Source organism: Amblyraja radiata, chromosome 3 (genome assembly GCF_010909765.2).
Source record: "Amblyraja radiata isolate CabotCenter1 chromosome 3, sAmbRad1.1.pri, whole genome shotgun sequence".
Taxonomy (NCBI): domain Eukaryota; kingdom Metazoa; phylum Chordata; class Chondrichthyes; order Rajiformes; family Rajidae; genus Amblyraja; species Amblyraja radiata.
The window spans coordinates 76,247,833-76,260,783 of NC_045958.1; the positions used below are offsets into that span (position 1 = coordinate 76,247,833).

General features: G+C 42.4%; 1 protein-coding gene across 1 annotated transcript in view; it reads right to left on the reverse strand.

Moving 5' to 3' along the window:
- cemip2 (cell migration inducing hyaluronidase 2) overlaps window positions 1-12,951 on the reverse strand; it is a 77,317-nt gene that overhangs the window by 23,160 nt on the left and 41,206 nt on the right. Inside the window, exons 10-15 of the mRNA XM_033018127.1 lie at window positions 12,474-12,543; window positions 10,756-10,884; window positions 9,196-9,284; window positions 4,369-4,500; window positions 2,683-2,718; window positions 1,326-1,481 (exon numbers count right to left, since the gene is read on the reverse strand). Coding sequence (XP_032874018.1) covers window positions 1,326-1,481; window positions 2,683-2,718; window positions 4,369-4,500; window positions 9,196-9,284; window positions 10,756-10,884; window positions 12,474-12,543 — 612 coding nt within the window. The remainder of the gene's footprint in view (window positions 1-1,325; window positions 1,482-2,682; window positions 2,719-4,368; window positions 4,501-9,195; window positions 9,285-10,755; window positions 10,885-12,473; window positions 12,544-12,951) is intronic.

A 12,951-nucleotide genomic window follows, 5' to 3' on the forward strand; every position in this document is an offset into this window, starting at 1 on the left:
TACTCACCTGATGTGTGTGTATGTATGTATATATATATGTATGTATATATATGTATGTATGTATATATATGTATATATATATATATAGACAGACATCAGGTGAGTAAGAGATTTATATATATCTCAAAGACGTATATATATATATATATATATCCTAAATACCTGGCCTCATATCCTGAGACTATGTCCTTGTATCTAGGACCTTGAACAAACAACCTTTCAGCATCCGAAGGACAAATCCTTGCAATGAGATCTTATTCTTCTGATCTCCCTTAAATCTCTTTCATCCTAATCCTAGGCATAAACTTCCTGAAGTTTAGAGACCAAAACAGCATATAGCAAAATGAAGTGATGTTGAGAATATAAAAAGAATGAAAACTGAACAGTCTTCAGCAGTAGAGTAGCATCTTAGGGCTTACAAGACACAACAAAACATTGTGTGTTTAAACAATGAAAGATTTCACTGGATTACAAAAGGTGTAAGGAAACAGATGGTGATTCACTGCATGCAATGCATGAGGAATGGAAGAATCCAGCAATGGAACAGAACAAGGTTAATAAAGGGGAATTAATTTAATTAAATAAGGGTTTAGATTTCACAAGGCAGATGTCACTTACTTTAATCTTCAGTAGATTTATTTTTAAATATCTAATTAAAGATGACATTTTAAAAAAAACAGCCGAGAAATCAGCAGTAGCCTATTGAGAATGGAAGGCAATGATCTGTGGAAGTCACTGCGGCGCGGCAGTAGAGTTACTGCCTTACAGCGAATGCAGCACCGGAGTCCCGGGTTCGATCCCGACTACGGGTGCTGTCTGTACGGAGTTTGTACATTTTCCCCGTGACCTGCGTGGGTTTTTTCCGAGATCTTCGGTTTCCTCTCACACTCCAAAGACGTACAGGTTTGTAGGTTAATTGGCTTGATAAATGTAAAAATTGTCCCTAGTAGGTATAGGACAGTGTTAATGTGCGGGGATCGCTGGTCGGCGCGGACCCGGTGGGACAAAGGACCCGTTTCTGTGCTGTATCTCTAAACTAAACATTGTTGAATATAAATATGTTGCTCACATTTAAAATGAGTAACTTATCACAGTACATGTGAAAAATATGCCCCAAATCCTTTCTGCTGAACAATTTTGTACACCTACACTCTTCAACACCAGAAAGAAACATATCCCTTAATAATTCCTTTCAAAGTCCTGAAGACTTTAAACAATCCAAGCACTACTTGAACTTCTGCAGTGCATGGAACACAAGCCAAGATCTGGTGGGGCACATGAACAAATATGCCCGCAGCGTTCAGCATTTTACATCAGAACCTTACTTGTCCCTGGGCAACGTGCGATTTTTTCCTTCCACTCCACCAACCCCCCAGTATTTGTTTTGGCCTCCTTGAGATCCATAATTCCCACTTTCACCAACGAACAAGGATTCCGAGACGACTTGACTTGAACCTTCATCCTTTGGGAAACTTCCATCACTGCGTAGAAAAATAAAGTTGCTCATTAGAAAAGCAAATGACAACACAAGGCTTCAAAAGTCTGAAGTTCCACAAACAAAAGCCCACAATTCACCCACTCCAAAATGAATCAATGAGAAGGGAGCTAATGGACACACCTGCCAATCTCAAGTGTGGATAAAAAATATTTATCCTTTCCTACAATGAGTAGTATGTATTCCACACACCCTTCCCCTTTCTTACACTGCAGGGCCTTATTGTCACTGGCACGATACAGCATCAGCAATGGTTGTTGCCATACTGGACAAAGCAGATCACTTGATTAACCCCACTCCATCACCCATGTTCCATTTACAAGATGCACTGTGGCACCTGGCCAAGGTATTTCAACAGCATGTCCCAAACCCATGACTTCCTATCACTCAGATGGTCAAGTGTTAACGACAAACGTTCCGCCCAAATTACCCACCAACCTGGCTAAGAAATACATTGTTAATATCATCACATGGTCAGAATTCTGCAACACAACCCCCTCCCCCACCCCCCACCCCACCTTGACAGTTCTGTCTGCAGTGAATCGATGCAGCAGTTCACACCAACCTCTCAAGGGCTACAGTAAAACTCTGATCATTCAGAATCTGGATTGTTAAGAAACCCGATGGTTCAGCACAAGACTCGCTCATGGGTCCTGACTGCGGCCGTTTATATTTTCTGAATAAAGCACTCAAATTTACTGCTTACAGCGTAGCTGCTTGTATGTTTAATTCACACGTTTTTTAATTACTTGCTGTTTTCCAAGCATGTAACCCCAGCGCAAGGTGCCTATACTTCAAAAACAGCTCAAACTCCTTAAATTGATCAAATGTATCTGCTATTTTTCTTCCCCAGAAGTCATGTATAATGGTGCATCACAACTTCTTCATTGGTGCAGATTAAACATGCACCACCTCAAAATATGTGGGTTTAATAAGATCTGGGCAATGCATTTGCTCCAAACACCTGCAGTAATGGCAAACAGCGAGTGCCAGGTGGCCACTTTCGTGCATGCTGGCATCTGCAGTGCACTCTGTAATTCATGGACAAAGCAGCCACAGGTTTTTTTTAAGCTCTCAGTTGGTTAAGGGAGAAATAAATAGCTTGGCAGGACCAAACTGCATTAAAGCTAATGCTGGCCTTGCTGTGCATTTCAGGGTTTGCAATTCCATTACAGTTCTAGTCTTACCTGGCGAAGGACAAGCCAATTCCATTGTCAGAAAACCTGAAAAATAGAAGAGCCAATTGTAAAAACAGTTGGTGTGAATGGGGTGTGGGGGGGAAGGAGGTGGAGGTGGTGGTGGGGGGGGGGGGTTAGAGATACTGGGAGTGACTTATTCACCATTTTTCCTTGCTTAACCATCTCTTTAGCTACCAAATGCCATAAACTCAAACGATAGGCGATGTTTTGGGTTGGGACCCTTCTTCAGACCTTTTCAGAATAATGTTCCTGTATAATACTTTGGAATATTTTGCAATTTATTGGATAGAGATGAATACAAATACAGTTTAATATACAATTCAATTAGCATTGTGTACCACCTAATAGATTCAAATTGTTATTGATACTTTCTTCAGAGCAAAGTTGCAAAGCTACAAAGCTGCCAGTGCAGGGTACTGATGACCAGCGGAGGGACATTAGTTTCAGGATTTCTCAAGTACTGGAAACTGGACCAATGCAGCCTAGGAACTCCCAGAATAAGATGGAGACAGAGTGAGCAGAGCACAGTATAAACTTCTCAGCCGGTCCAAAGAGGCAGGTAGAGCTGCTGCTTCACAGACCCAGAGAGGCCAGTTCAATCTGACCTTGGGTGCTGTCTGTGTGGAGTTTGTGGATGTGTGGGTTTCCTCCAGGTGCGCCAGGTTCTTCCCACACCCCAATGTCATGCTGATTTGTAAATTGGCTACAGATCTGTAAATTGTCCTGTTGCAGGGTCCTGACCCTAAGGGTTGACCACTCCTCTGCCTGCACAGATGCTGCTAACCTGCAGAGTCGCTCACTAATTTGGTCCTTGCTGTAAATTACCCTGGGTGTAAGAGGCAGGAAAATCAAATGGAAGTCTCAGGGGAAGGGGAACGATGGGATTGCCTTGTCAGGGATTAGGCAGGGACAAGCTTGGGTCAAAATAAGTAATTGAGCAGTCCTATAATCCTTCGACAACACTCCCTGTAGTCAGTGAGGATTGGGAAAAAAAACAGTTCAATGGGAACAAAGTGGAAAAGCATTCATGCTGACACCTAGTGGTCAGTTGAATTAATAGCAGTCAGATTTCTCAATCAGAGTTGAGAGTTCAGATCCCACCTTTTAGTTTAGTTTTACACATGTGCCGACCTACAATTAAAAGTTTTTGTTGCATGTTAACCAATCAGCAGAAAGACAATACATGATTACAATCGAGCCATCGTGATTGGCAAATTTAAATCCAAACAATTGCATATTTAAAGGCTCAATAATGATTTAATTTGCTAACATCTTTCAGGGAAGGCGGTTTGCAGTCAATACCCAACTGGACTGTGACTGACCCCAGACCCAACAAGTTAGTTGGCCCTTAATCATCCCTCAATATTGGGGCTAGCAGGGGTGAATACTAAATGCTGGCAGTGTGCACCATTGGTATCCATGAACAAATAAACCAAACTCCAAGGCCTCTCCTGAGACAAGGGTGTGGAGCCTGCTACCACACGGGCAGTGGATGCAGACAACAGATGTACACAGGAGGTGGAGAAGGGTCTGCTGATCAGGTGAGATGGGTGGGCTCATGTGCAGCATGTGCATCAATGCCTTGGCCCAGATGGCCTGGTTCCAAGCTCTACACTCGGTGGCTTCAGATCTCTCGCTTCAACCCTGCCAGTGATTCACAGGTCGACAACCTACCCAGAGTTCTGGAATACAATGTCTCCTCCTCGCACCCAGGCTCCGTGGTCATTGTTTTTGAAAGCTATCAACCGGTCGATGAGGGCAGCAATCCGTGGCTTCTGTGGATCAGCATCCTGGTGAGGCCGGAACCTTGAACACAAAGGTTTAACACTGATGAGAATTCACCATTAATTACTTGCGATCTATCACACAAGAACAAGCCTGTGCAGGTTGGGCTGGAGTCAGGACATTGCAGAGAGTTGCTTCAATGGGCCCAATGACTTGTAACAATTTTATTCATTTCCTGTGATATTCCTAGTGGCCCCTGAAACACAAGCAAGGTAGGCAGACAGTACTTGCTGGAGAAACCAGCTTAAACGTAGAGTCATGTAGGAAGGAACTGCAGATGCTGCTTTAAACCAAAGATAGACACAAAATGGAGCAACTCAGCGGGACAGGCAGCATTTCTGGAGAGAAGGAATGGGTGACGTTTTGGGTCGAGGCACTTTTTCAGACTTCTAAAGGTGGGGTTAGTTTCTGACACTATTATATGCATACGGTGAAGAGGACAATCATACAAAAACTGTCATGAAGTTCAAGTCATCTTAATGACAAGATGCATTACCTGAGAAACATGGTCTGTGTTGCACAAGTTATGTGTCTGTACATCAACTATATCTCCATGCATAGCACAGTTTCACTTTATTGTCACATGTACTGAGGTACAGTGAAAAGCTTTTGTTGCGTGCTAACCAGTCAGCGGAAAGACAATACATGATTACAATTGACCCATTCGCAGTGTACAGATGACATGATAAGGGATCATAGTTAAAGAAAGAAATGTTGCTGTAGGAGTAGAGATTTAAAAGTTTGTAGCGATCGCAAAATGTGATTGCAGATCTGCTTCTGTGACGAGCACACAAATAGTCACCTGGGTTGGGCGCGATTATGGGCCAAATCTGGAGGTCTGCGTGCAGTTCTGGTCACCACACTATGGAAAGGATGTAATTGCACAGGAGAGGATACAGACGAGATTAACCAGAACACCACTTGGGTTGGAGCATTACAGTTATAAGGAGAGACTGGATAGGCTGGATTGTTTTCCCTGGAGTGGTGGAGGCTAAAAGATCCATAGATAGAGCTATATAAAATTAACTCTGCGACAGGCAGGGTAGACAATAATATGTTTCTCCATTGTGTCTCAGATAAGAGGGCACCGGCTTAAGATGAGGGAATTGGAGAGGGATTTTCTTTCCGTCCACACTCAGGTGATTGGAATCTGGAATGCACGGCCTGAAGATGCCATAGAGACCCAGACTATCTCACAATTCAGGAACCATTACGTACATACATTAAAGGTTATTCATCTAATGTAGATAATGGGGAACTTGGACATCATGGACATATCTACTGTATGATGCTAGATTAAGTCTCTACCCAGAAACTTCAGTGCAAAGCCTAGATTAACCCTTTGGAGCCAGTGCCGGAGATGTGCCCACACTGTCGGAGATGCTATTAACCCAACCCCTCCACTCTCTCACAATAGATCCCAGAACACGATTTCTAAGAGAAATAGGCTGTATTCCCATAACTCCCAGCAAGCTTCACTAAAATTGAACATGGCTTTTTGGACGACGTTTCTTTGAGACGTTGCCTGCTGATTTTCCACGTGACAAAACTTTCAATAGTACTTCATTGGTTGTAGAACACATGCTGAGGTTGAAAAAGATGCTTTGGAAATACATGTCTATTCATTGGTTGTAAAACCATGGACCATCAGTCATGCAAAAAGTGAACTACTTTTTATCCAGGGCAGAGGATTCTAAAACTAGAAGGCAAAGGCTTAAGGTAAGACTGGAGTTAATGAAGAAATACCTCAGGGGCAACATTTTCATTCAGAGGGTAGTCTGTATCCAGAATGATCTGCCCGAGGAAGCTGGAGAAGTGAATACAATTATGACTTTTAAAAGAGAGAGATATGAATAGGAGGGTTTAGGAGGATGTTGGACTAATTGTAGGCTCGCCCAGTATACCAATTTGGTTAGCATGGACAAGGTGGGCTGAAGAGCCTGTTTTCATGCTGTACAGCTCTATGAAACACATGCATTGAAGTTGGGAGGTCATGTTGCAGTTGTATAAGATGGTGGCGAGACTGCATTTAGAATATTGTGTTCAGTTCTGGGCAACATGTTATAGGAAAGATATTGTCAAGCTTGAAAGGATTCAGGAACGACTTACAAGGATGTTGCCAGGACTAGAGGGTGTGAGCTAAAGGGGGAAGTTGAGTAGGCTGGGTCTCTATTCCATGGAGCGCAGGAGGATGAGGAGAGATCTTATAGAGGTATCCAAAATCACGAGAGGAATAGATCGGGTAGATGCACAGAGTATTTTGCCCAAAGTAGGGGAATTAAAGATCCGAGGACATATGTTCAAGGTGAAGGGGAAAAGATTTAATAGGAATCCAAAGGGTAACTATTTTTCACACAAAGGGTGGTGGGTGTATGAAACAAGCTGCCAGAGGAAGTAGCTGAGGCTTGGACTATTCCATAGTTTAAGAAACAGTTAGACAGGTACATGGATAGGACAGGTTTGGAGGGATATGGACCAAGCGCAGGCAAGTGGGACTAGTGTAGCTGGGACATTGTTGGCCAGTGGGGGCGAGTTGGGCCGAAGGGCCTGTTTCCACACTGTATCACTCTATGACTCCATGACATTCTGATGTTGAAAAGGATGCTGTGGAAATGCATGTATTTTTCAGCAGAGTGTTGAGGTCAGAGTGGGTTAACTTGGCAGGAAGACGGAATTTTTTCTACACCAGAGGGAAGAGGCTCATTCATCAAAAGGTTGGTGGTTCGGAAAAAGAGGGAGATCTACAATAATTATAGGCAGCATGAAGTAAATGAGGTGCTTGTGGAGTATAAGGAATGTAAAAAGAATCTTAAGAAAGAAATTAGAAAAGTTAAAAGAAGATATGAGGTTGCTTTGGCAAGTAAGGTGAAAGTAAATCCAAAGGGTTTCTACAGCTATATTAATAGCAAAAGGATAACGAGGGATAAAATTGGTCCATTGGAGAAACAGAGTGGGCAGCTATCTGCAGAGCCAAAAGAGATGGGGGAGATATTGAACAATTTCTTTTCTTCGGTATTCACCAAGGAGAAGGATATTGAATTATGTGAGGTAAGGGAAACGAGTAGAGTAGTTATGGATACTATGAGTTTCAAAGTAAAAGAAGTACTGACACTTTTGAAAAATATAAAAGTGGATAAGTCTCCAGGTCCTGACAGGATATTCCCTAGGACATTGAGGGAAGTTAGTGTAGAAATAGCCAGGGCTATGACAGAAATATTTCAAATGTCATTAGAAACGGGAATAGGCCCCGAGGATTGGCGTACTGCGCATGTTGTTCCATTGTTTAAAAAGGGTTCTAAGAGTAAACCTAGCAATTATAGACCTGTTAGTTTGACTTCAGTGGTGGGCAAATTAATGGAAAAGATGCTTGGAGATAATATATATAAGCATCTGGATAAACAGGGTCTGATTAGGAACAGTCAACATGGATTTGTGCCTGGAAGGTCATGTTTGACTAATCTTCTTGAATTTTTTGAAGAGGTTACTAGGGAAATTGACGAGGGTAAAGCAGTGGATGTTGTCTATATGGACTTTAGTAAGGCCTTTGACAAGGTTCCTCATGGAAGGTTGGTTAAGAAGGTTCAACTGTTGGGTATAAATGCAGGAATAGCAAGATGGATTCAGCAGTGGCTGAATGGGAGAAGCCAGAGGATAATGGTGGATGGCTGTTTGTCGGGTTGGAGGCAGGTGACTAGTGGGGTGCCTCAGGGATCTGTGTTGGGTCCTTTGTTGTTTGTCATGTACATCAATGATCTGGATGAAGGGGTGGTAAATTGGATTAGTAAGTATGCAGATGATACCAAGATAGCGGGGTTGTGGATAATGAAGAGGATTTCCAAAGTCTACAGAGTGATTTAGGCCATTTTGAAAAATGGGCTGAAAGATGGCAGATGGAGTTTAATGCTGATAAATGTGAGGTGTTACACCTTGGCAGGACAAATCAAAATAGGACGTACATGATAAATGGTAGGGAATTGAAGAATACAGTTGAACAGAGGGATCTGGGAATAACCGTGCATAGTTCCTTGAAGGTGGAATCTCATATAGATAGGGTGGTAAAGAAAGCTTTTGGTATGCTAACCTTTATAAATCAGAGCATTGATATAGAAGCTGGGATGTAATGTTAAAATTGTACAAGGCATTGGTGAGACCAAATCTGGAGTATGGTGTGCAATTTTGGTCGCCCAATTATAGGAAGGATGTCAACAAAATAGAGAGAGTACAGAGGAGATTTACTAGAATGTTGCCTGGGTTTCAACAACTAAGTTACAGAGATAGGTTGAATAAGTTAGGTCTTTATTCTCTGGAGCGCAGAAGGTTAAGGGGGGACTTGATAGAGGTCTTTAAAATGATGAGAGGGATAGACAGAGTTGATGTGATCAAGCTTTTCCCTTTGAGAATAGGGAAGATTCAAACAAGAGGACATGACTTCAGAATTAAGGGACAGAAGTTTAGGGGTAACACGAGGGGGAACTTCTTTACTCAGAGAGTGGTAGCGGTGTGGAATGAGCTTCCAGTGGAAGTGGTGGCGGCAGGTTCGTTGGTATCATTTAAAAATAAATTGGATAGGCATATGGATGAGAAGGGAATGGAGGGTTATGGTATGAGTGCAGGCAGGTGGGGCTAAGGGAAAAAAGTTGTTCGGCACGGACTTGTAGGGCCGAGATGGCCTGTTTCCGTGCTGTAATTGTTATATGGTTATATGGTTGCACTCACCTGGCACTGTTGTCTAAACAGAGATATTCCCTCGGGTCATCAGCACTGGCATTGGAAACTTTCACTCCCTTGTCAATGAACAGTCCAGCCTAGTGACAAAGACACAGCCTCATTACTGGAAACCAGCTGCTAGGTTTTATCACGTTACTTGTTAATAAACACATTTATTTTTCAAGTTATCACTAAAATCCCAAGGAGAACCCTGCTCATTCCTTCATCTGTCTGTAGGTGTCTGAAAGTCTTCTAATGCTGTGCAGGAATAAAGTTTAATCGACTGCACATTCTTGATCAATGCATTCAATAGGAAAATGTTTGATTTTCATAATTAATAATTCCAAGCCCCTTTCAGTATATCTTAAAGCACTTTATAGCCAATATATAATCTTTGCATTTCAGTCACGGCTGCAAAACAGGAATAAGGAGCAGCCAAGTTGTGCACAGCAAGTTTCCACAGCAGCAACGCAAGGAGCAGTGAATGGATAATCTGCATTCTGTGACGTTGGCCAAGAAATAAATGTTGGTCAGAATGCTGAGGAGAACTGATCAACTCTTCTTTCAGATACTACAACATTTTGTTTTGTGTTGATCCAGAATCGATGAGACTGGAGCTTAACATTATACCTCTTATAGCATTGCATGCACTCTGAATTGTGTTCGAGGAGCAGCCAAGAATAGAGCAAGGTATTAACCCACAACCTGATGACTCAGCAGCAAGAACGCTACCCACTGACCCGCAGCCAACACTCAAGGGATGAAGGAAAATAAACTCACCTTAAGCAAGATGACTAGCTGACACATTATGGTCATAATATTTACATATGGGAAAGTTTCATTCCCACAAATCTGGAAAAAGCTCAATCTTTAATGCAAACTTTATCAAACTACTCACTTTTGACATCCTGGCCAACATTTAGCACTCAATTGGCATAAGACAGATGATGATCTGGTGAATATTTCATTGCTGGAAGTGAGAACTTGCTGTGCGCAATGTAGGAAGCCACATTTTTAACATTCCTCAGACTGAGCTCCATAAAGGAAAATAAGGGTCATGGGTTTACAGAACAAGCTGCCAGAGCAGGTGGTTGAAACAGATAGTATAACAGCATTTCAAATACACTTGGATAGGAAAGGTTTCAAGGAATGGGCATCTTGGTCAGCACAGATCAATAAATTCAGTAAGGGTGTATGTGTTACCCAAACAGCCTTAAGGCAGAGGTACATTGTACTAATGGAACTAAAGGGGGGCCTGGTGTGGAGGGGCCACAGAGGACAAAGGGGGGGCGTCGGGGACTAAGTGGAATACTTTGTAACTTTGTCAGCACCCTCTATGTGTTGACACATTGCATAATGTGTATGCAAAACAAAGACTCTCACTGTGACAGTCACATGTGATAATAAAGTATCATTGATTCATTCATAGGCCCAATGGTTCCCATTTATTTCAAAATTAATTCACAGGCCATTAGCAAGGCCAGCCTGGACAGACCATCCCTAGGCAGTGGAGACAAACTGTGGAGACAAACTGTGTTGCCAAGATCCACTATTCAGAAGACCACATACCTTGAAGTTGGAATGGACCCTGTTGTTGTAGAATGTGCCCAATGGTGTGAGTTCAGCTTTGGTTTCAATGAGCAATCCATGGGATTCTCCTGTAGGACCTTTATGGAACAGGTACCATATCCCAGTATCCTAATAGAAATGAAATGCATTAGTACACTTAGCGTGGGAGGCAGGGATGACAACATTTGTAGCCTTGCCTGACATTATTGGCAATAGCTTATCTACTCAATATGTTAAAGCATTTCCCACTGTTTTTATTTAGATCAGAAAAGGATTTTAAAAGGGTCCCTCCTCCTAAGTTGACTAGCATATTTAGATTCATAAGACTGATTACTGGGATACAAGAGTTTACCGATGAGGACACCGTTTAAGATTTACAGAACTCAGAATAAAGAAATTTCTCCCTAACGTGTGAAAAGTCTGATCGTTTATCTTGAATATATTCAAAGCTAGATTAACCAACTTTGGAAGAAAATGAAGTCTGGAGTGCCGTGATAGGAGGGAGTAATTAAAATTCACCTTGAAGGTAAGTGGATAAGAAATGTCGAGAGTGATGTGAGCCAAACATAGGCAAATAGGGAGAGGTCAGATAGGTAACTTGGTCGACAAAGGCAAGTTGGGGCAAAGGGCTTGTGTCTGTGCTGGATAACTCGATTATGAACCACAATAGTTCACCTTTTCTGCTCCTCTTCAATTTCTTCGCATTACTTTCCATTGCTCAATCACATGAAGTAATTCCAAACTATTAACATGGTCATAGATTCATACAGCACAGAAACACGTTCTACAGCCCATTACATCCATGCAAACCTTTTTACCCATCGACACTAATCTCATTTGCCTGTTTTAAAGGCATGTTTTTTTGCACCTTTCCTATTTATGTGCGTGTCTAGAACAACTAACCAAATAGGAGAACCCTCTGTCAAGCTCATGACGCACACTGGGACACCCAGGAACCAGGTTTGAAGTTGGATAATTCCTTGTGTTCCTGGAAAATGTGGATCTCTGCAATATGTTGCTGTCCCCTGCCGTGGGCAATCTTCATTGATTGCGCTCAAGGTTCCCTTAATATCTAGAATATTATCTATTAATCTATTAATCATGGTTTAGAATGAGCTCAGTGTACAGAGCTTTCAATCGTCCAGGATACAGAGGTCCAAAGGCCCATCGCCCTCTGGGTTAATACACTTTACCTCACCTCTGTCCCAAACAGCCTATCCTTTATTCCCAAATTCTGTCCCCTAGTCAGTCGGGGAAATCTAAGACATTTCTCTCAAGAGCATTTCTTTAAGTTTCGACAAGACCCAATTTTGCATCCATTTCATGTACCCTACACAGTAATTTTGCAGGATTTCTTGCAAATGAAGACTTCTTCAGAGTCTGAAGATGGGTCCCGACCTGAAACATCACCTATCCATTTTCTTCAGGGATGCTGCCTGACCTGCTGAGTTACTCCAGCCCTTTGTGTCTGTCGAACAGAGGGTATGTGGGACGAGGTGTCACACTAAAGCAAGAACTGGTGCTGTCTGACCCACAGCCATCACATTATATTGAAGCCTTAACTGCTATGCTGCCAGGTTTGAACACTGGCTAAGTCACCTATGCCAATTGAAAGGTTGTGAGACAAGGTGGTGCCCATCATGAAGTGACAAGCCTCTACTCCCCACATCCAAGCAAACTGCTGCGGGCACAGCAATGCAACATGAAGGACCACTCACCTGAGATCCTGCAGCAGCATTGTTAATGAGATGATTGTTGGGATTGGCCACCCAGAAAGTGGAGACAGCCCTGAAGAGGAACATCACAGCACAATGAAAACAATGTTAGTAGCATCTTGGTAGTGGAGCTTCCATACCCTCATTGAATAGAATACAATCCAGCAGGCCATTAGGTCCATTGTACATATGCCTGATCTTTTCAAACAGCTTGCCAATTAGTCTCACTCATCTCCCTTTGTCCCTGTAACTCTAGAAACATTTCCCTTTCAAATATTTATCCAACCTCCATTGATAAAAACCTATTGAATCAGCTTTTAAAATCATTCAGGCAGCACATTCCAGATGGTAAATAATTCCACAAATGAAAATTCATATTATTCCACCTCTGGTTCCTCCAGAATAGCTTTATAACTTTGTTCCCCTCTGCCTTTCTTTCAACCCCAGGCTCATCTTTCAATCCCAACCTCATCTCAATACC